The 21,607-nt window shown below is 39.0% G+C and overlaps 1 protein-coding gene across 3 annotated transcripts in view; it reads right to left on the bottom strand.

Moving 5' to 3' along the window:
- Nucleotides 1–19,728, bottom strand: part of LOC149316866 (solute carrier family 12 member 7-like) — a 126,854-nt gene extending 107,126 nt beyond the window's left edge. For all 3 annotated transcript variants that reach the window (XM_089516415.1, XM_089516418.1, XM_089516416.1), the window contains exon 1: nucleotides 19,448–19,728. In XM_089516415.1, the coding sequence (XP_089372541.1) occupies nucleotides 19,448–19,619 (172 nt within the window). In that variant the 5' untranslated portion in view covers nucleotides 19,620–19,728. The remainder of the gene's footprint in view (nucleotides 1–19,447) is intronic.
- Nucleotides 19,729–21,607: the final 1,879 nt, after the last annotated feature.

The following is a 21,607-nucleotide window of genomic DNA, read 5'->3' as shown; positions in this document are numbered from 1 at the left end:
CCCTCACATCAAAAGCCATTAGACTGGCAGGTACGAGGGACATGACCTTCTCAGTGGTAGGTTCCAACCTTCTGGAATTCACTCCCAGGGAGTTACATATGAATTTTGCTGGTTTAAAGGAGGAAATCACAACGTATGTTAGTAGTTGTTTATTTTATTTTATTTTTAAAAACTCCCAACCAGCTTTTATTCCAGTCTGCACTGAATTCATATGAAATGCTTTAACAATTTTAGCTACGGGTGGTTTAAAATACACCTTTTAAACAAAAACAAAATTGAATTTATACCCCACCTTTCTCCCAGGAATATTCCTGGGAGAAAGGTGGGGTATAAATTCATTTTTTTAAAGGTGTATTTTTTAAATCCACAGTTAAATTATAATTGTTGTTGCCTTCCTCCTTATCTTCTTCTTCTGCCGCTCCTAGACTGTGGAATGACCCACCAGAAGAGATTTGACATCTGAATATGCTGTCCAAATGTAAAAGAACATTAAAGACCAATAACTTCTGGCGAACTTATCCAGATCATTTTTAAGACCTGAATTTTAAATGAATTTGAAATGTGGATTGTTTTAATATTTTTACATCTTGTTTGTCCTTTTAAATTGATATGTTTTGACTGATGTTTGTTTGTTAATTATTGTTGTTCCCTGACTCAATCCATGGGGAGAGGTCAGTAAGAAATAATAATAATAATAATAATAATAATAATAATAATAATTTTCCATGTTATGAAAATAGTGTACCCTGAAATGTAGTGTATACATCTCTGAATAAACAAACAGATGCAGTAATGTTAATTCATTAACATTAATTTACATCCCAGCCATCCCCAAAACTCAAATCAGTCCCTATGACCAAATTAGTTCCTTGTGCTATGTTTCCTCATGTCAGCCTTTCATGCTTTTCAAATGTAAGAAGCCTGAAGATCATGACAATAAAAAGCACAAACTTTTAAAGCCCTTAATTAACAATGCAATCCTATACATTTACTCAGAAGTCAATCATTTTGCTTTAAGTGGAATTACTACCAGGTGAGCCAGCATGGTGTAGTGGTTTGAGTGTTGAACTATGACTCTGGAGATCAGGGTTTTATTCTCAGCCCGACCATGAAACCCACTGGGTGACCCTAGGCAAGTCACATACTCTCAGCTTCAGGGGAAGACAATGGCAAACCTCCCGTGAACAAATCTTGCCAAGAAAACCCCATGATAGATTTACTTTAGGGTCACCATAAATCAGAAACTACTTAAAGGGACATAAAAACAAAATGCTTATAAGACTTCAGTTTAAACAAATGCATTTAAGAATCTTCAGAACCATCAAAATATTTACTAATTTTATATTTCTACCACACTTTCCAACGCACATCTTGCAAAGCTACATGAATTACAGGAATATATTAGTAATTGCCTGAAGCTTTATTTTATTGGCTAAATTTGCATCCAATCCCTCTTTGAAGGAGCTTAAAGCATACATTCCCAATTACACAGGGCCCAAGTATCAAAGATATGTCTTTGCACACTGGGTAGTAATTTCCTTGCACACACTTTCTATGCAAGCAGATTCCAAAAGAGAGGAATTCAAAGCAAAAAAATAAAAATAAAATAAAAATCAAGCACCATCCAAAGATCTACCACATGCAGGTGTACAACATGACAAACTAGCTGTGTGCACTATTGCTTGTTGAAGTTTCAGCTAACCTTTTTGTTCTGATGGCCTCTGTATCTTCATACTGTTTTTTAGACATAGAATGTTTTATTTTATATTACAACTTAAAATCTAATTACAGTGTCTCGAGAGAGGGGTAGAAAGCCCTTCCGTACCAAAATAAAAAAGACCAAAATCTCTCCTACATTTCTCTTCTCTAGATTTCAAAGGATGTATTATAAAGTTAATTCATAACCACAAAGGACTACTGTATAGAGTACATACAAAAATCTTTCTCAAGCATTGGAAACTCTTTAATTATTACCATGTGATGTTGTAGAAAACCAAGACTACACCCTGGAAATTTGGACATTTTATTTGAAACTAGCTTAAAAATCTGTCATAGCTTGAATTCTTCGGTTACTTATACCGTAGCCACTGCTGCTAATTATATAAATTGTTCCTGACCATATGTAATCAGGAAAATAAACATACAGAACATTTTTCTAAATTTAAAAAGAACAAAGATATATTTATGTTCGGAAAATTCTTCATTATTTAACTTACTTGATGTTTTGAGCAGAGCAGGAAAAACTGTGGACCTTCAGGTGTTGTTAGACTCCCACTCCTAGTTAGTCTAATCTAGGTGCTAGACCCCTAGTTAGTCTGAAAAGTGGTGAGGTATGATAGTAATAGTAGTAGTAGTAGTAGTAGTAGTTCACAAAATTTTAGAGGCCTGAGTGTTCCCTCCTTATCTACTACAGGTCACTTCAGGCCAACATCTAACTGGTCAATTGGATTCTGCCAAACAGAAAATCTTGCCATGCCAAAAAGTTTACCTTTTCATCCAAAACTGTGCTCTGGAACCTCCAACAAGTTGATTATAACACCTGTCACAATTTTTGACCAGTATTTCATTTCTGCTCTATGTACAAGGTTGTTTCTTTAAGCCAGGGGAAGGGGAAATTAGGTCCACAAGATGAAGACATCCTGCAGAGCTCTTCAGTTCAGTCTGATGAGTTTCCCAAAGTAAGACTCATCTAATTTTCTATAGCACATTCATTTGTTAGTACTTTGATTTCCATATGTATTTATAAACTGCCTATAATTTATTTTCCACACCCCAAGTATTTTTTTTCTGAGTCAAAAGGTCACCTGAACATCTTATGTGTATTCTACCTTCTTCGATCCATGTGGAGACCCTGTACTTTGAAGCATGTCACAAAACTTGAGAAAAAGACTGGTTGTATTCCCATGAACCTGGATATTTTCCAGTATGTTCTGTTCATTTCTAATCCCTTGGAATATATTTCTTCATGGAAGTGAAAGCCAAGCTTGTCTGCTTCATTTATGAGTAATCTAATTTTTTTTAATGAAAAAAGAAAATATGGAAAACCATGACAATACAAAGCACCCTAAAGGGCAGAATCACAAAAAGAATATAGCTACCATGGCAAAGTCTTTGGAACATGGCTCAAGCTTAAAATTGGATTTTAAAAGTACGATTACAAATAAAAAAACACAGAAAAGAATGAAAGAGAAATAAAGGAAAGCCAAAAGGTGGGGATGAAGACAAAGGATATGAATCAAAGCTGATCACATTTCCAAAATACACTTTCTTGAATTTAACATCTATTAAATATATGTTCATGCACAGCTAAAACAGTAATATATTCTGACCATTGAAGACAGATGGTCAATGTTCATCTTTCCAACCTTGAAATGATAAGGCATTCTGCAACAGTGAAAATACAAAGGATCCAGTGACACTGACCCTCAATTAAGTGGTATGTAATTAAACCAAAGATTTTTGTAATGCTAAATTAATACATTTTAGCATATCCATTTAAGGAGTAAACATTGAACAATCTCACATCATATGGAAAAATTTTAAATTCTGCACTGCTTTAACTGCCATGGCTCAATGCTACGGAAGTCGGGGATTTGTAGTTTGTTGTGGAACCAGGGCTCTGACAGCTAAATATCTCATAAAGCTACAAATCCCAAGATCCCATCACATTGAGCCACGGCAGTTGCTTAAGTGGTGTCAAAGTGCATTATTTCTGCAGTGCAAATGTAGTCAGTGTGTAACAGGCCTGTTACAGACTGCCAAAATAAAGCTGCTTCGGGTCTCTTTGGAGGTATGCTGTTTAAATGATGCATGCACCCTAAGAATCCAGAAGCTGCACCAAAGCTGCACTCCGGTGCTTAGGAATGGAGTGTGGCTTTGGCGCAACCTCCAGACTCTTAGGACCCATGCATCATTTAAATAGCATACCTCCAAAGAGACCCGAAGCAGCTTTATTTTGGCAGTCTGTAACAGGCCACAGATTGTTTAAAAAGGATGTTTCTGAAAAACTTTGCTTCAGAGGTTTTCTTCCACACCTTGATTGTTAATGGCTGATATCAGTAAGACTTCTCAACTGGTAATTTACTATATGGCATCTCCCCAAGTTTTCAGAAAAAGGAAATCAAAATAGCTTTGCACAATTTGCACCAAAGCCAAGGCTCTTGGTGGTAGTCTCATATGATTAAAAAAAAAAGCAAGTTATTGACTGTACGGGAAGACTCTTGGGAAAAGAGAAAATGTTCCATTCACTTAACCATTTGCTAACCCTCTCATCTATTCCAGTTCAATATTATTCATTACAAATATATCTTAGTTAATGAAGCAGATGTGTTCCTGGACATTTCCCCCCAGAACAGAAAATTTGGTACAAGAGGCAAAAATGACATGTAAAGAATAGGAACAGGTTTCTACACCACAAAAAAATGAAGAACAGTTCGACATGGGCCTGTTACAGACAGCCAAAATAAAGCTGCTTCGAGTCACTTTGGAGGTATGGTATTTCAATGATACATGCGGCCTAAGAGTCCAAAGGCCGCACCAAAGCTAGTCCTAAGGACTGGAGTGCAGCTTTGGTGAAGCTTCCAGACTCTTAGGACTCATGCATCATTGAAATACCATACCTCCAAAGTGACTCGAAGCAGCTTTATTTTGGCTGTCTGTAACAGGCCATGGTTTGGGAAACTTTTTATTCAAAACTAACTATGTACACACATGAAATGAAGACAGATCATATAAGCCTTCCAAAAGTAAACAAAAACATTTTGAACCACACCACTTGAAGTCTTCTTCCAACAGGGACGTAGCCAAGGGGGGGGTGTCTTGGGGTCTGGACCCCCTTTCTGTTAGATAAAATGAATGGTGTGTGCTACCCGCCACCGCACCCAAGCCCCATTATAATGGTGGCACTTAGTCTGGACCCCCCCCCTTCCCAAAATCCTGGCTACGTCCCTGCTTCCAAAATGCATCCAGGGATGTGTGTCTTGCCTTTTTGTTCTTTTGTCATGCAGCATCTAACACACTGAGCACAATTTTCCCCACCAAACAACTCTGATCAAGTGACAGAACCTCTATGGTATGAGAAATCTCACTTAAAAATTCAACAAAATCCTTACTTCTTAACACTTACTCTGTGACAATGTCTTCAGCACTGTCTGCACTGCCTGTGTTCCTAGGCATTCCTGATAGCTTGCACTGTTATATTTTTTCCAAAATTCCTCGACTGACTGTTGCTGGCCATAACTTGCCTTGACCTATTGGCTAAAAGTACACCTTCCAATAATAATAAATATCACCTCTTCAGATGTGTGGGTTTGAAGTGGTTTGAGAGGTGGCAGGGGGCACTGTTCAGCAGTAGCCCTAGGTTCAAAACTACACTGCATACAATAAAGCTGAACAGTAAAGCAAAAAGAAAGAAAGAAAGAAAGAAAGATTAACAACCCATTCTTTGAATACAGCTATTGTTACCCAGGCCCTTCCATTGGATTTTCATTTTATGGACAAGCTTGGTTTGGAAAAGTCTTCATTCTTCAAGATGTATCAGAATGGTAATCAAGCATTAGCTTAGATTTCAGTTCTCCCGAAGCATTTTGACCAAGCATCTCCTTATTTGGAATCAACCCTTTTTTATAGCAAATGCTGTTTAAAAAAATCCATCTCCACTGAACACCAAATAGGAATTAGGCAGACAATTCTACAACTGCCTGGATGTTTATGTGGCTTCACCTGTGACATGATCACTATGAACCCTTGACATGTTCCTTAAATCTTCCAAACTATCCACTGTTTCTATGGTACCTTCATCTTCTTGCAACTTAAACTGGTCAAAGAAACATAGTGCTTTGTTTTCAGCAGCAAATAAAACTGTCCCATGAAATCCATCCAGTCTTGTGTGCAAGTTAATATATCTATAATAGGATCATTGTAATTTTGCAAAGAGGACTTCATTTAATATTATTGTTTCCAAATAGTCTTTCAATTGTGCCACTTGAAGTTTTCTTTCACAAGTTTCCACCCTTCCTATGATTTCAATTTTGGTGGCTAAACTCACAGATCTATGTTTTTTTGTTTTGTAAAAAAACATGTTGGGATAGCTGTTGAATCAGACTTATTCTCTTATTCTCTCTGTGTTGCTGTTCCTTGCCATGTGACATAATGGATCAGCTCTATTTGGATAGCAAGCCACAACATGTTTCAACTGAGCTAGCTCTAACTAAGCTAAACTAATTGGCGTTGGAAGCAGTGAGGGACTTTCAGATGCCCTCTACCCCATTTTTCTTTATAACCCTGTCCTCCAATTGCCAAACTTGCAGAGAGGCCACTGAGAAATCCATGAGAAATGTATTCTCATTAAAGTAGATAGGGGTTGCTCCTGTTGCATCAAAATGGATAGACTACACAAAGAACCAGTGGCTGAAGAGCATCCCTTGTTAGCCTTAGATTAATGCTTCAATGTTTCATGGCTGCCCTCCTTCTACAAGTCTCCTCAAAATGTGACTGTATTGGACCACAAAATTCTGAAAATTTTTAAATATATATATTTATCCACCAGTGTTTGCTGCAAATGCATCTGTGGAAAAGAACATGGATTTTAATGGAAGTGACTAAACTCAAGCCAAGGCTCTTAAGAATATTGAAGTATGAAGCTCATCAAATGGCATACAAAATGTTAGCTAGAAAGAGCAAGGTAGTAACTTTTTTAGCACATTACCCCATTCCTAATTGATGGATATACCTGCGGAGTCAAGTAATGTGCTAAAAAGACTGAATAAAAAATCTGACTTATAGTCCAATTTATAAAAATTGTGCATTCTATGAAGAGAAAAATGATTTTCTTCCTCTGTCTTACCAGAACTCCTGTCCAAAACACGCTGCAAAAACACGCTCCCAGTTTGAGACCACTTTAACTGTCCTGGTTCAATGCTAGGGAATTTAGCCTTCTCTTGTCAGAGAGCTCCAGTGCCACAATAAACTACGGCCCCATACAGACAGGCCAAAATAAAGCTGCTTCGAGTCACTTTGGCGGTATGCTGTTTCAATGATGCATGTGTCCTAAGAGTTTGGAAGCCGTGCCAAAGCCACGATTCAGTCCTAAGGACTGTAGTGTAGCTTTGGCGCAGCTTCCAGACTCTTGGGACACATGTATCATTGACATAGCATACCTCCAAAGTGACTCAAAGCAGCTTTATTCTGGCCTGTCTGTATGGGGCCTACAAGTTTCAAACTGGATTATTTTTGCAGTGTGTTTTGGACCTCTGTCTACTATTGAAAAGGACTGGAAGGAAAAACAAAAGAAAGTACTGAACACAGCATATAACTGTGAAATCTGCTACCACAAGATGTCATGATAATGACCCCTGTCTTATCTTAATGATAAAATTATGAATTTTCAATATGGATTGTTTTAGAATGTGTATGCCTTTTAAACTGTTGCATATTTTAAATAATGTGTTTTAATTGATATTGTGCAGTGTTTATTGTTTGTTGTTCCCTGCCAAACATCATCATCATTATTATTATTATTATTATTATTATTATTATTATTATTCCACTAGGGAAAAATATTTTAACCCCACAGACTCATATTCCTCTGAATCCATACCTAATATATCTACAATGTAGACTATTTAGACCAGGGGTTTCCAACCTGGGATGCCCTGCACTCCCAGGGGGAGCAAGATGGAATTTCAGGGAGTGCAGCAAAGAGTGGCTTCTGTCCTTGAGTCCCAAGTCATCACACATTTTTTCCTGAATAAATTACAATCTAATTGCTCAATTTAGATCTGAATGTCATGCACTGAGTTAAAAGCTTGCTTTTTGTAAAGTCCAATTTGTTCAACCACAGTACTGTATGCAGTTCAAATATATTTTTTCTTCATCTTCAAATGTTATATTACTTTTATAGGGAGTGTGAACATTAATCAAATGTTTCCCAAAGGTGTGGGACATAGAAAGGTTTGGGGATCACTGATCTAGGCCATTATCATCTACATAGTTTTAAACAATGTCTTCACATTTCAACCTTTTGCCATGTAGTGTTTCTCTTTCAACAAAAAATCAATGGCATTAGAAAAATGTCCTAACAAATTTATTAATTTTGTACTGGGGTGCTTTCCCTTCTCAGCCAGTGTAACATAGGTCCTTCCAGATGCCCTAACCCTAGTACATGCCGAGCACGTACAAAATGGCAGCACCCTTTCTACGTGGCTTCTTTTTCCACCACTGGGAACCCTCCCCGTTTGGAGGCTGAGGCTTCCTGGCGGCGGAAACGGAGGTGCCGGCAGACCGCCAGGGCGGTCTGTAAAGCGCCATACTTTGTCATTTTTGTTTTGTTTTTTGAATTAAACATCATGCTGTGAATCAGAACAGATATGTTCTGATTTTCAGCAGTTTAACCCCATTTTGGGAAAACTAACATTTCTTCCATGGGGGTTTTGGGATCAGAATCTACTCGGCCATGAACTGCTCATATTACATATGTTATATTTTATCTGATTTTACTTTAGTTTTATTCCTCCTTATGTTTTCTGGTCTCAGTGTTTGGGCAGAATGCATGTTACTTTCCATATGTAAAACTATTCCTTTAAGAAAAGAAAAGAAAAATGCACATCAGCAATTAGATCTTACTGGACTCTTCATGTATCACTAACAATTTTTCAATAATAAAGATATTTTTATTTTTTAGTATTAATTCTACTAAGTGTTATAATAATGATCAAAATATCTTAGTGACTGAATGACATCCAAAGAAAATTAATTCTCTTTTATATTTCCACCAGTTGATTCTAACTATAATTTTTCATCAAAGGAGTTAATGTGCATCAAGGCAGGGTTAATGTCAAACATAAAGAAAATAAAAATAATGACCACAGAAGAAATATATAAATTCCATCTGGACAATAAGGAAATTGAAATATTATTATAGTCAGTGGTAAAGTTGTCAAAGTAAATAGTTAAAGAATTCCAAAACATAGGATCAAGCATTGATTAGAGTGGAGACTTCAGTCAAGAAATAAGAAGACAACTATGAAAGGGCAGTTATGAAAGAATTATAAAAGATCCTGAAGAGCAGAGCACCAAAGTTAGAATTGTGTAGGCAATAGTATTCCCCATCAACATGTATGGATGCAAGAGCTGGACAGTGAAGGAAGCAGGCAGAAAGAAAATCAAAACACTGGAGATATGGTGCTGTAGAAGAGTGCTCAAGATACCATGGCCAGCCAAAAAGTCAAACAAATGGTCCTTGATCAGGTCAAGCCAGAACTCTCCTTGGAAGCCAAGATGATCAAATTGAGGCTGTCGTACTTTGCCCACATAATGAGAAGGCATAGATCACTAGAAAAAACAATAATGCTAGAAAAGGTAGAGGGGAGAAGGAGGGGAAGAAGGAGAGGAAGACCACAAGCAAGATGGATGGACTCTGTCAGGGGAGTCACAGGCATGGGTTTGCAGGGACTAAGCAGAGCAGTGGAGGATAGGGAGTCTTGGAGGTGTCTCATTCACAGGGTCATCATGAGTTGGCGTGGACTCCAGGGCAGTTAACAACATCAGAACACACTTCTTAATGCACAGCACTTCTCATTTTAAAGAGTTCATAAAAAACCCACCCCACAAAGCTGTACCTTCAGGCTAGTTTTTATGTTTTAGCAAGAAAATGTGGGGAGTTGAAAATGCAAACTGATAACAGAAATTAGATATAAGGATAAGATAACAAATAGATAAGAGGATATTAAAAAAGCATTTAGGGAATATTATGCAGAATTATTTAAAGAAAAAACAGATAATATGGAAATTGGAAAACAAATAGAAGAATATCTAAATAAAAAAAATGATTAAAGAAATTACACAAGAACAAAAATATATGATAAAGATATTAAGAAAGAAGAAATACAACAAGCAATAAAAGCTCAAAAAGAAAATAAAGCCCCTGGTCCAGATGGATATACAGCTTTATTTTATAAGATTTTCCAAGATGAAATTATTGAAATGATGCATGATATGTTTAACAAAATACCGAATGAAGGTAAACCTGGGTCATGGGAATCGGCTAATGTGATATTAATACCAAAGGAGGGAAAAGACCATTCTGATGTGAGAAATTATAGACCAATTGCACTTATGAATACTGATTACAAGATATATACATGGATAATGGCTAACAGAATAAAGAATATACTGAAGACATATATAAATATAGATCAAAATGGATTTTTGCCACAAAGGTATCTTAGAGAGAATATAAGGACAGTAATAAATGCAATTGAGTACTATCACATACATAAAGAAAAAAAGGTAGCTATAGTAATGTTAGACGTAGAGAAGGATTTTGACCAAGTTAAATGGAGATTTATGTTTGATGTTTTAGAAAAGATGGGAATGGGGGGATATTTTGTTGAAAGTGTTAAACAAATTTATAACCAACAAAAAATATGAGTAATTGTAAATGGTGAAAAAACAGCAAATATTGATGTAAATAAGGGGACTCGTCAGAGGTGTCCGTTGTCTCCCTTATTATTTATTATAGTGTTAGAAGTACTAAATAATTCAATTCGAGAGAATAAGAAAATAAGCGGACTAAAGATAAAGGGACATGAAATGATAAATTGGTTGGAATATTATCAAATCAAATCTAAATGTAAAGAAGATATGAAGAAAGGTGAATTTGAAATTCAACAAAATATTGTAGACAAAATTATATGGGAAAATGATATGGGAAAAGTATCTAAATTGTATAAAATATTGATTCATAGGGAATTAGAGTTGGAAACGGTGACGGAAACAATGATAAAGTGGGCTCAAGAAATTGGACATGTCATACCATTTGAAAATTGGGAAAAGCATGGATGCAGTCAAATAAATTTACATGCTCCCAAGACTTAAAAGAAAATTATTTAAAAACAGCCAATAGATGGTATTACACCCCATTGAGACTTTCAAAAATATATGAAATACAAGAAAATTCATGTTGGAAATGTCAAATTAAAATAGGGTCCTACTATCACGTGTGGTGGACATGTAAAAAAATTAAGAAATTCTGGAATAGAATACATGAAGAGATACAAAAGATAATTGATTTAAAATTTCCATGTACTCCGGAATTTTACTTACTTAATATGACCTCGGTATTAGGAACAGAAAAGGAAAAGAAATACTGGAGACTGGTATTGCATTTGATAACATCAGCTCGAATTGTTTTGGCCAGATATTGGAAATTGAAAACGACACCTAATATAGAGGAATGGTTGGAAAAAATAGTGGAAGTGAGAGAATTGGATAAAATAACAGTGTGGAATAGAAAAAAATCAACAGACTATTGGGAAAGAGAATGGCAACCCTTAACAATGTATTTGAATAATTTAGGTGGGGAAAAAAAATGTAAGAACATATGAGAGGAAAACATAAATGGATAATGGTTAATATTTTGTTATTTGTGTAAGCTAAAGGGAAGGAGATTGGGAAGAAGGGAATAGAAGTAAGAACGGAAGTTCATGGGGGGATGTATGTATGTACAGTTTATAAGAAATGAATCTGTGATGTTAATTTGTATATAATATTGTACATGTGAAAAAGATAAAAACAATAAAATTAAATTAAAAAAAGAAAATGCAAATATAGCTTCACATTTTCTATACAACATTTTGCAACTGTTTAAGAAAGGGACAAGGGCTTGTGAAATCTCCAACTTGTGTTGATTTCCCAACACACACACTATTCTTGACCATCAGTTACTAAAAAGAGCAAGATGCAGGTCATCTTGTTTCACATCTTTTGTATAATTCTCAGACTCAAACTATTCTAAGGTTAGCCAAAAAACAACCTCTGTAGAACCAGTCCTACTGAGCAAGAATGCCCAAATGTAACTTAACCCAGAACCACTGATATAAGGTTCACTGTCAGGCAATACCTTTGTTGGTATCAGTTAAAATATCACAATATATTACAAATCTCTTAAAGCAGTGGTTCCCAAACTTCCTAATGCCACGATCCTTTAATACAGTTCCTCGTGTTGTGGTGACCCAAACCCATGAAATTATTTTCGTTGCTACTTCATAACTGTAATTAAATAGGTATTTTCCAATGCTCTTAGGTGACCCCCATGAAAGGGTCATTCGACCCCCAAAGGGGTCCTGACCCACAGGTTGGGAACCACTGTCTTAAAGTTTCAGCTGTAACGTTCACTTACAACACTTGAGCAACAATTGTTTAATGAGTAATTCTGATAGTGGAAAAGAGAAGAATGAATTATAATGCAGTTAGGTTTGGAAGTGTTGGAGGAAGGAAACAGAAGGGAAACAAACAGAAAGAATACAAAGAGAAAAGAAAAATAAGCACAGGAAGGATGGCAAGGAAGAAAAGAGATGGAAAAACATAGAGGTAGCACTGAACGAAACAGATACTGAGTGAGAACACAGAGGAAACAAAACAACTGACATATTATTGCAAAAAGATCAGATTCTACCCCTGATCTCTGCAATTTCCTGTCACCACTGGTGCCAATTTACAGTAGACTCAGGATCAAACTAGATACTATCAAACTATCCCCTTTTGCTTAAATAGGGCAACTGTTAGAGCAAATAGATGCAGGTAGGGTCTGTTAAGCTTGCCCTCCGCTCCTAACTTCTTTCCCAGATTACCAGAAACCAGAAATATACTTGACTGGAAGAGATACAGTAAGTGGTAGGCTGGGGAGGATCTGCTTATGCTTTTCCACACATCACTTCTGTTCTAAAATGGGACACACAAACCCCTCTTTATATATGATTAGGGCAGACCCAGATTCAAACAAAAGCAAAACAATCACATCTATCTTGGCTGCAAAGGAATTGTACCACTTAGATATCCAACAGCAGCTATAAACAAAACCTGGAAACATTTTTTAGCTTCTCTGGTTTTATTGTGCCATCCCTGAGACCACGTGTACATCTCTGGTCTACATAATTAAAGTGCGTAACATATAAACTTTACTGTTATATTATTATACAGTGTGTTGTTATACAATTATAGACCCCCCCCTTTTTTTTTTTTTTGCTACACTTCATCTATACTTGTGGGAGAGCAGCACAAGGAACTAGTAAGAAGCCACATTACTTTTCTCACACCTTTTGCTTTCCTGTTTGTGTAAGCCTCTGATCATTCCCTTTCTTTGTGTTCTCTACAACCATGTTCAGTTGAACTTGTACCAAGAGAATTGCTAAGTAATTCATTCTAGATGCAACCTGATTCCACAACATTGCCATGATGATAGTGTTTTTTAACATTATTATTATTGTTGTTATTACTACTATCAAAGTTGGGCCTGGGACTGCTGTTGTTGTTGTGTGCCTTCAAGTTCCTTCTGACTTATGACGACACTAAAGCTTTCTTGGCAAGATTTGTTCAGAGAAGGTTTTGCCTTTGCCTTCTTCTGAGGTTGAGAGAATGTGACTTGCCTATGGTTACCTAATGGGTTTCCACTGCCAAGCAAGGATTTGAATCCTGATTTCCAGAGCTGTGATACAACACTCAAACCATGACACCCCACTGGATCTCACGGAGCTGGGATACTGCTTGAAAGGGAGTGAAAACAAAGAAATCTCATGGCTTCGGCCTCATGAGATTCTACTATTTCAGTGGAGGAAAAGGAACTACATGCTTCAGTGTTTTGTCAAATTAAGAAATACTACCTGTACACCAGTGGTTCTCAAACTCATCCAAGCGTTTTGGACTTCAGCTTCCAGAAGCCCTGAGCATTTACCATGTTGGTTGTGTTTTAGCAACTGATGTCAAAAATATTTGAAAGACTGAGAAACACTGATGGACACAGAAAATTAGCACACTGAGAAGAAAGCTGAACTAGAACTCTTCTCCTTGAAGAGTTTGTTGAGAGAGTCTAAAACAGGAAAACATTCAGACATGCAGTTTTCCTCCTGCATTCAGAAGTGGTGCAAACCTAGCAGAATTATAATGTTATATCTGTAGATTATCCCTCATCAGTGTAATCCTCTACCCTGGGCCTAGTGTATGCCCCTGAGCAAGTCAGGTTTCTCTATAGCTCTTCCATAGAATAGACTTTGACTACAAAAAGAGAGCAAAAGCAATGCAGTGCTCTTCCAAGAGGAAAAACAAAAATGGTACAAGATTTTCCAAAATAATATGCATACAAGTTTTGAGCACTCCTTCCTATCTCTCTCTCTTTCTCTCAATTGCAATTTTTTTCAAATGATTATTAAAAGCCTAAAATGGTTTACTTATGGTTAATTTATACAGGAAAACTGGTTGCATATTCTATTAAGGCTTCAAACCAAGAAAACTGAAAAGAATATCGACAATAAATATTATTATTTCTCTCATCTTTTAAAACTTGCCCACGTCATGAAAGAAAAAGAATTCATGTTTATAGTAATTCCATTTAGTTTATCAATGTAATAGAACTATTTATTCATTACCTCTCAGTCTGCTAAGGTCTCACATCATCACCAAAAAAATGCTGTTTCAAACATGCCCTGATCTCTCTATCCACAAGAGAGATATGATCAGAAGAACAGTTGGACAGCGCCTTGTGACTCATTTTGTCCAAAGACTAAATGTCACACAGTAAGGGCAGAAGCAAAGCACCCCTAAACGATGGCTGACAACTTTTCCGTTAACCACATATAATTCTGCCATCAACAATTACGAAAAACCAATTTCCTCTCACCTACATGACAGTTTTTAAGAGAGTTATCATGTCCCGTTCTTACAAGTCTTTTCCAGTCTTCAACCTTTCCATACATTTTCCATACTACTAACCATTTTTGCTCACCTCCTCTGAACTCATTCCAAATACACTATCTTTAATGTTAAACACCTTATAGCTAAGCAGGATGCCACATCCACTAAATATTAGTTTTTCTAGTTCTTCCCAGCTATGCAAGCATGGATCTTAGGGAGTAAGGAGTTAATATGGGTACATCAGTCAGGAAGTGCTGAAATCTAATGGAATGTGATAAGATTTATGCTACTAGATCAGGGGTAGGCAACCTTTTTGAGCCGGGGGCCGGGTTGGTGTCCCCCAGACAACGGGGGGGGGGGGGGGAGCCAAAAAATAAAGAATTAAAGAATTAAAGAATATAGGACAACATTTTCAAATGTAGGACACATTTTTAAAAATGGAGGACATGCAAAAAATTTGGGGGCTTTTTTAAAAAATGTTAATATAAATGCATGTTTCTTAGGCATGATCAAAATGGAGGACATTTGGGCATTATTCCTAGACAGATGGCAGAAATGTACTTCCCTTTCTGGCCAACCCCCTTCCCCCATTCCAAACAGCACATTTGTGCATTGAACATGGCTTTACTTAACATGGCCTTTTGCATATTTCAGAGGCTTATTGCATAACCAAACTCTTTGGGTTTCACACTGAACATGGGTTCACATGGCTATGTATATTGAACATGTCAAGGTGGTTTCACAGTTCTTGCACCAAGTGTACTTCTCAGAAGTGTGTACTTGGTCAAGGGACTTTGGTTTTTCTTCACTGCGCATGAGTTTGTAAAAATCACAGCAATTTACATTGGCCTTGCCTCAGAGGCTTTCTGATATCAATATCACCATTAAAGAACCAAAAACACACAGAAAAGGCACTTTGGAAAGTCACACTCTCTTGGCTTCAGAAACAGTGTGTGCATGCCTCTCAAGCTGACTCATATCATCATCATCATCATCATCATCATCATCATCACACTATCACTGTCAAAACAAGGGAGACTTGTTAGCATTAAAAGCACCCAAAATAAAAATTTAAAAAACCTTGAGGCCTCTGGCCACTCACCACCTCTTCCTTCCTCCTCTTCCTCCTCCTTCTTCTGCTCCCCCTTCCTCTTCCTCCTCTTCTTTCTTCTCCTCCTCCCCCTCCTCCATGCGCCACGCGGCCTGGGGGTGGGGCGGAGGAGGCAGAGGAGGAGGTGGGTGGCACAGGCCCGCGTGGGGAGGGCGGCGCAGGGCTTCCCCCTTTGCCTCCTCTGCCCCAGGCCACGCAGCCCTCCTCTTCCTCCACCGCATGGTGGAGGAGGAGGAGGGCAGCGCGGTCGCGCGGCCCAGGAGGAGGTGGAGGAGGAGGTGGCGGCGGCAGGACCGGGCTGGGGCCGGTCCTGCTGCCTCCGCAGGCCGCATCCGGCCCACGGGCTGGGGGTTGCCGACCCCTGTACTAGACTTGCTTATAAATCCTGCCATTACATGCTACTCTGCTCTACCATTCCCCGTATTTATGAATTGGCTGCTTATATGGATAAATCACATCTCATCCCATTGCTGGATCCCATTGTAGACTCTTCTTTCATTAGCTTATCAGACATAAACAGCCTGATGGTGCCCAATCATTGTCACTTTCAGTGAGTAACACTGAAACAAACCGGAGAGATTTACTCCATGACATGGTTAGTATACCATTCAAACATGGGTACAGTTTCCTCTCCAGTTTGTCTCTTTCCCAATAAATCACAGAAGGAAACCTGTGTGTGTGTATCTATATATAATGTATGCATATTATCATTCTTCATTTGCTGGAAAAATAAACAAATGAGAGGAAACTGTACCCAGGTTTAGACAACATTTTTGTGTGTGCTTGTTTAGCTGCTATTGTTACGTGCAAGAGTGATCGGATACACCAGGGTTCCTATGGATCCCTGGCTTGTTGGGTCATCCCAACTAAAGGTAAAGGTAAAGGTTTCCCCTTTGATGCGACTGTCTAGTCATGTCCGACTGTAGGGGTGTTCATTTCCATTACTAAGCGTTGTGAAAGACGACTCTGTGGTCATTAGGCCAGTGTGTTACCTTCCCACCGTAATGGTGCTTATTTATCTACTTGCATTTTTACATGCTTTCAAACTGCTAGGTTGTCAGAAGATAAGACTAGTGATAGGAGCTCACTCCATCCCACGGCACTGGGGTCTTGAACTGCCAACCTCTCAGTGTCGGCATCTTAACCGCTGAGCCACCATGTCCAATGTATGTAAAATACATTCCTATGCTTACAGTGTACTCGCATGCATTTCTACACTTAAATAAATTGGCACCTTCTCCAACTTCCAATGCCTATTTCTTTAAACATAGTATAGGTTGTGTCTCCCTTATCCAAAATGTGTGAGACCAGAGGTGTTTTGGATTACTACTATTACTACTACTATTATTATTGGATTTTGCAACACAGTGGGCCTCAGGTTGACCACAGGGGCACATGACACCTGGAAGTTGAGCACAAGCTGTGCTGGAGGACCTAGAGATTTGTGTACACTGAACCATAAAAAAGCAAAGGTATTACTATCTCAGTCACCCATGGAATATTTTGGAGTTCTGGATAAGAGAGACTCCATCTGTATCTTTAGTCTGATAGTGGCTTCTACTCCCAGGAAGTAAATATCTACCTAGTACAGAGACAGTATGTATGCTTGTTGGCAAGGAAGCTGACAAACATAACTTAATTATTAACATACACTTCAGTAGAAGTCCCAGGAAGGTAATTCTGCAAACTGATGCAAAATGGTAGGACCTGTGCTACAATAGTTGTCTCCAACAGATACCATACTGAGCACAATCGTATATTTTTGTATCTTTGTATACTGAAACCAAACAGCTTCACCAAATATTCAAAGCAAATCATATCCAATCCTATTCCAGCTGCCACACTTTTGTTGGTCCTCAGTTTTTGGGGAAAGCCAAGTAAAGTATTCCCACCCCGCCCTCATCCTCTCAAACCACATGGTTATTTATTTCCAACTTATCTTCTCTCTCTCTCTCTCTCTCTCTCTCTCAGCGTTTTCTACATTTATGGGATCCAGGTGTATTTATGGCATTTCTGCTTCTCTTCCACCACACCAAGCGAAACAAAATAATGGGAACAATATAGTAGAAAGGTCTGAGTCGCTTGATACTACAGTGGAGGTGAATTACATTTACAACAACATTGCCATACTTTAAAAATATTAGGAAATAAAATACATTTTATACAGCAGACAGGTCTGCCTGTTTTCACAGTGCTGTTTGTTTCTAAACAAGGTAAAACTTTCTAACAGGTCTTTTCCACCTGGAGTCTGAAGCAACATATCCTACAGATCATTCAAAAGCAATTCTGTCCACGTTTTACGTAAAACGATTGTGTGGGTACACACTCTGAATTATACTACTTTAGCCTACAGGTAGGGTCATTAATCACAGGTAAAAAAAGCCCTGATGTAATAAACTAGCCCATAAGGGAGAAGGCGATGAGAGACCTGTCTGACTGGTGCATCACTGTGCTGCTTTTGCAGAGATACGTATTTCACATTTAACACGTTCGAAATCTGCCGCCTCATTTTGCCCCTCCAGATAAGGCTGTTTATACCTTCTCCTTCCTAGGCTGCGTCCACACTGCAGAAATAATCCAGTTTGACACCACTTTAACTGCTATGGCTACACACTATGGAGATCTAGGAACTGTAGTTTGTTGTAGCACCAGAGTTCTCTGACCGAAAAGGCGAACGGTTTTACAAATCCCAGAACCCCACAGCAGTTAAAGCAGCGTCAACCTGGATTACTTCTGCAGTGCGGATGCAACCCTAGAGGCTATTGTTTTTAAAGTCCTAATCCTCCCATGACATGATATGGATGGCACTTCATCCTCTCCACCTAGGCTGCGTCCGCACTGCAGAAATAATCCAGGTTGACACCACTTTAACTCTCATGGCTCAATGCGAAGGAATGCTGGGGTTTGTAGTTCTGCGAGCTGTTTCGCCTTCCATGCCAGAGAGCTCTAGTGCCACAACAAACTACAAATCCAAGGATCGCACACCACTGAACCATGGTGGTTAAAGTGGTGTCAAACCAGATTATTTCTGCAGTGCGGATGCAGCCAACGTGGCCTTTAACTTATCAACGAAAAGTGTCCTTTCATGTGTGAACAACACAAAACCCTGGTGCCACAACAAACTCCCAGGATCCCACAGCACTGAACCGTGGCAGCTAAAGTGGTGTCAAACCGGATTATTTCTGCAGTGGGGATGCATCCAAAGCGTGCTTTCATGTGTGAACAACACAAAACCCTGGTGCCACGACAAAGCAGCCTTCCCAGGATCCCACAGCAGTGAACTTTTGGGGGAGCACACACTGATTTCAACTTTAAAAACCCAGGGCTTAAAAAGTTGCCCAAGGAAGAGTGAGCTGTTTCAAAACCCAGGAGGAGGAGGAGGAGGAGGAGGAGGCAGAGACCCGCCCCAAGAAGCAGAGGATTGGCTCCTCCTCGCTCCTCCGAAGGAGGGGAAAGAAAGAAAGAAAGCCACCTGAGTAGCCAGAGTACCTAGCATTACTAACAACACGCACAAAGTGGCCCCTGAGAGGCAGCTGGAGACAGTCCTTAGGCGGCAGCAGCAGCAGCACCAGGGGAGGAGCCCCGCCTCACAGCTGCACCCCAAAACGCCCCCAGTGTCCCCCCAAAGCACCCCCTGTGCCCCGGCCTCACCTGGGCTCCCCCCCTCCAATTCCTCCTCCTGCTTCTTATTCTCAGCGCTGCTCTCCCTTCCCTTCTTCTTCCTCTTCTCCTGGGCGCCGCCGTCCTCCAACTCCTCCTCAGCGGGGCCTTGTTGGCAGCCTCCCGGTGCCTCCACCGGCACCACGGTGAAGCTGGTGGGCATGGCGGCGGCGGAGGCGCTGGCTAGTCCGGGCGAGGCGCCTCTCCTCCTCCTCCTCTTCCTCCTCTTTCCCTTTCTCCTCGCACAACACGCCGCCGCCTTTCCCTTCCCGCCCGCCTCTGCCTCTGCCTTCCCGCCCCTTTCTTTCTTTCCTTCTCTCCTTCTTTCTTTCTTCCCTCCTTCCACGCCTCCCTTCCCTCCTTTCCTTTGTTTGACCCCAATCCCAACCGCCTTCATGAGCAGAAACGAAGCCCTCATGATGGAAGCCTTCTTTCCTTTCCCCCCTTCATGGCTTCCTCACACTTCCCTTGAGAAAGAAGCCCCCCATCTTGGAAATAAAGTAACACGAAACCACACTTTGGAGTGGGCCAGCCTTGGTGTTATCCGCCTTGGGGAGAAAGGCGGCATACAAAACAAATAAATAGTAGTAGTAGTAGTAATAATAATAATAATAATAATAATAATAATAAATTATTTATAAACCCACACTTTGAGTGGCCCAGCCTTGGTGTTATCTGCCTTATTATTATTATTATTATTATTAAGCTTTATTTATCCCCCCTCCAAATCTTGGCAATAAAAGGACACAAACCCACACCTTGAGTGCACCAACTTAGTGTTATCCTCATTATTATTATTATTATCATTATCAAGCTTTATTTATTGCTCCCATCTTGGCAATAAAAGGACACAAACCCACACCTTGAGTGGACCAACTTAGTGTTATCAGCCTTATTATTATTATTATTATTATTATTATCATTATCAAGCTTTATTTATTGCTCCCATCTTGGTAGTAAAAGGGCACAAACCCACACCTTGAGTGGGCCAACCTTGGTGTTATCCAACTTCTTCTTATTATTATTAAGATTTATATAGCACTGTAAATTTACACAGCGCTGTACATACAATTAAAACAGAGAAATCTGCTCATGGCGTACATTCAACACAAATAATTAAGGGAGAAAGGCAGCATACAAAACTAACAAACAAACCCAAAATATCTCTTGGTTTCAGCCCCCATCTTGGCAATAAAAGGGCACGAACCCACATCCTAAGTGGGCCAACCTTGGTGTTATCCGCCTTCTTCTTATCATTATTATTGTTGTTATTATTATTAAGCTTTATTTATATAGCGCTGTAAATTTACACAGTGCTGTACATACAATTAAAACAGGTAAATCTGCCTCTGGCGTACCTTCAACACAAATAATTAAATAATATGTAAGTGGGAGAAAGGTGGCATACAAAACAAAACAAACAAACCCAAACTGCCCCTTGGTTCCCCCCTCCTTCCCTTTTCCCTCAGGGCTTCCTATTCCACTTGTATTTATTTACTTGTATTTTGCATATTTATAGTGTTTTAACTATGGCGTTTATCACACTAGCGAGATTCTGCAGGCAAATGAGAATTAAACACAATTTAGCACAAAGATAACCCAGAAATGCCCAAAGTTTATCACGCAACGTTAACGTAAAATAACATGAAGTTAAACCGGAGTTAAAGCGGAGAAAACAAACAGCTTTTTACTTGTGGAACAACCCGAACGTAAAATAGCTGCTGGTTTTCTCCGCTTTAACTGCAGTTTTACTTTGCGTTATTTCGCTTTGGAAGCAATTCAGTGTAATAAACTCCCTGAATTTGCAAGTTTTGTTTAAATTTGAATTTAATTTAAATCGTGTTTAACTCTCATTTGTCCTGGGATCTCAGTAGTGTGATAAAGCACTTAAACTTTAAAATTGTAACAATGCATAAGACAGGGAACTATCCAATTAACCATTTCTAAGCCGCTCTGAGAGCCTTTGTGGCTGAAGAGCGGGGTAAAAATAGCCTAAATAAATAAATAAATAAAATTTGCTGTTGTTGGGTGCCTTCAAGCCCTTACTGATTTATGGTGACCCTATCACAAGCCATTGGCCATCTTCTGAGGCTGAGAGAGTGTGTCTTGACTTTCCATGGCCAGTCGGATTCGAACCCCAGTTTCCAGAGT

Source organism: Sceloporus occidentalis, unplaced genomic scaffold (genome assembly GCF_023333645.1).
Source record: "Sceloporus occidentalis isolate IW3139 unplaced genomic scaffold, rSceOcc1.0.p SCAF_3, whole genome shotgun sequence".
Classification (NCBI taxonomy): domain Eukaryota; kingdom Metazoa; phylum Chordata; class Lepidosauria; order Squamata; family Phrynosomatidae; genus Sceloporus; species Sceloporus occidentalis.
Note: the sequence above shows the minus strand (reverse complement) of the source record. Positions and strands in the feature narration are given on the sequence as shown.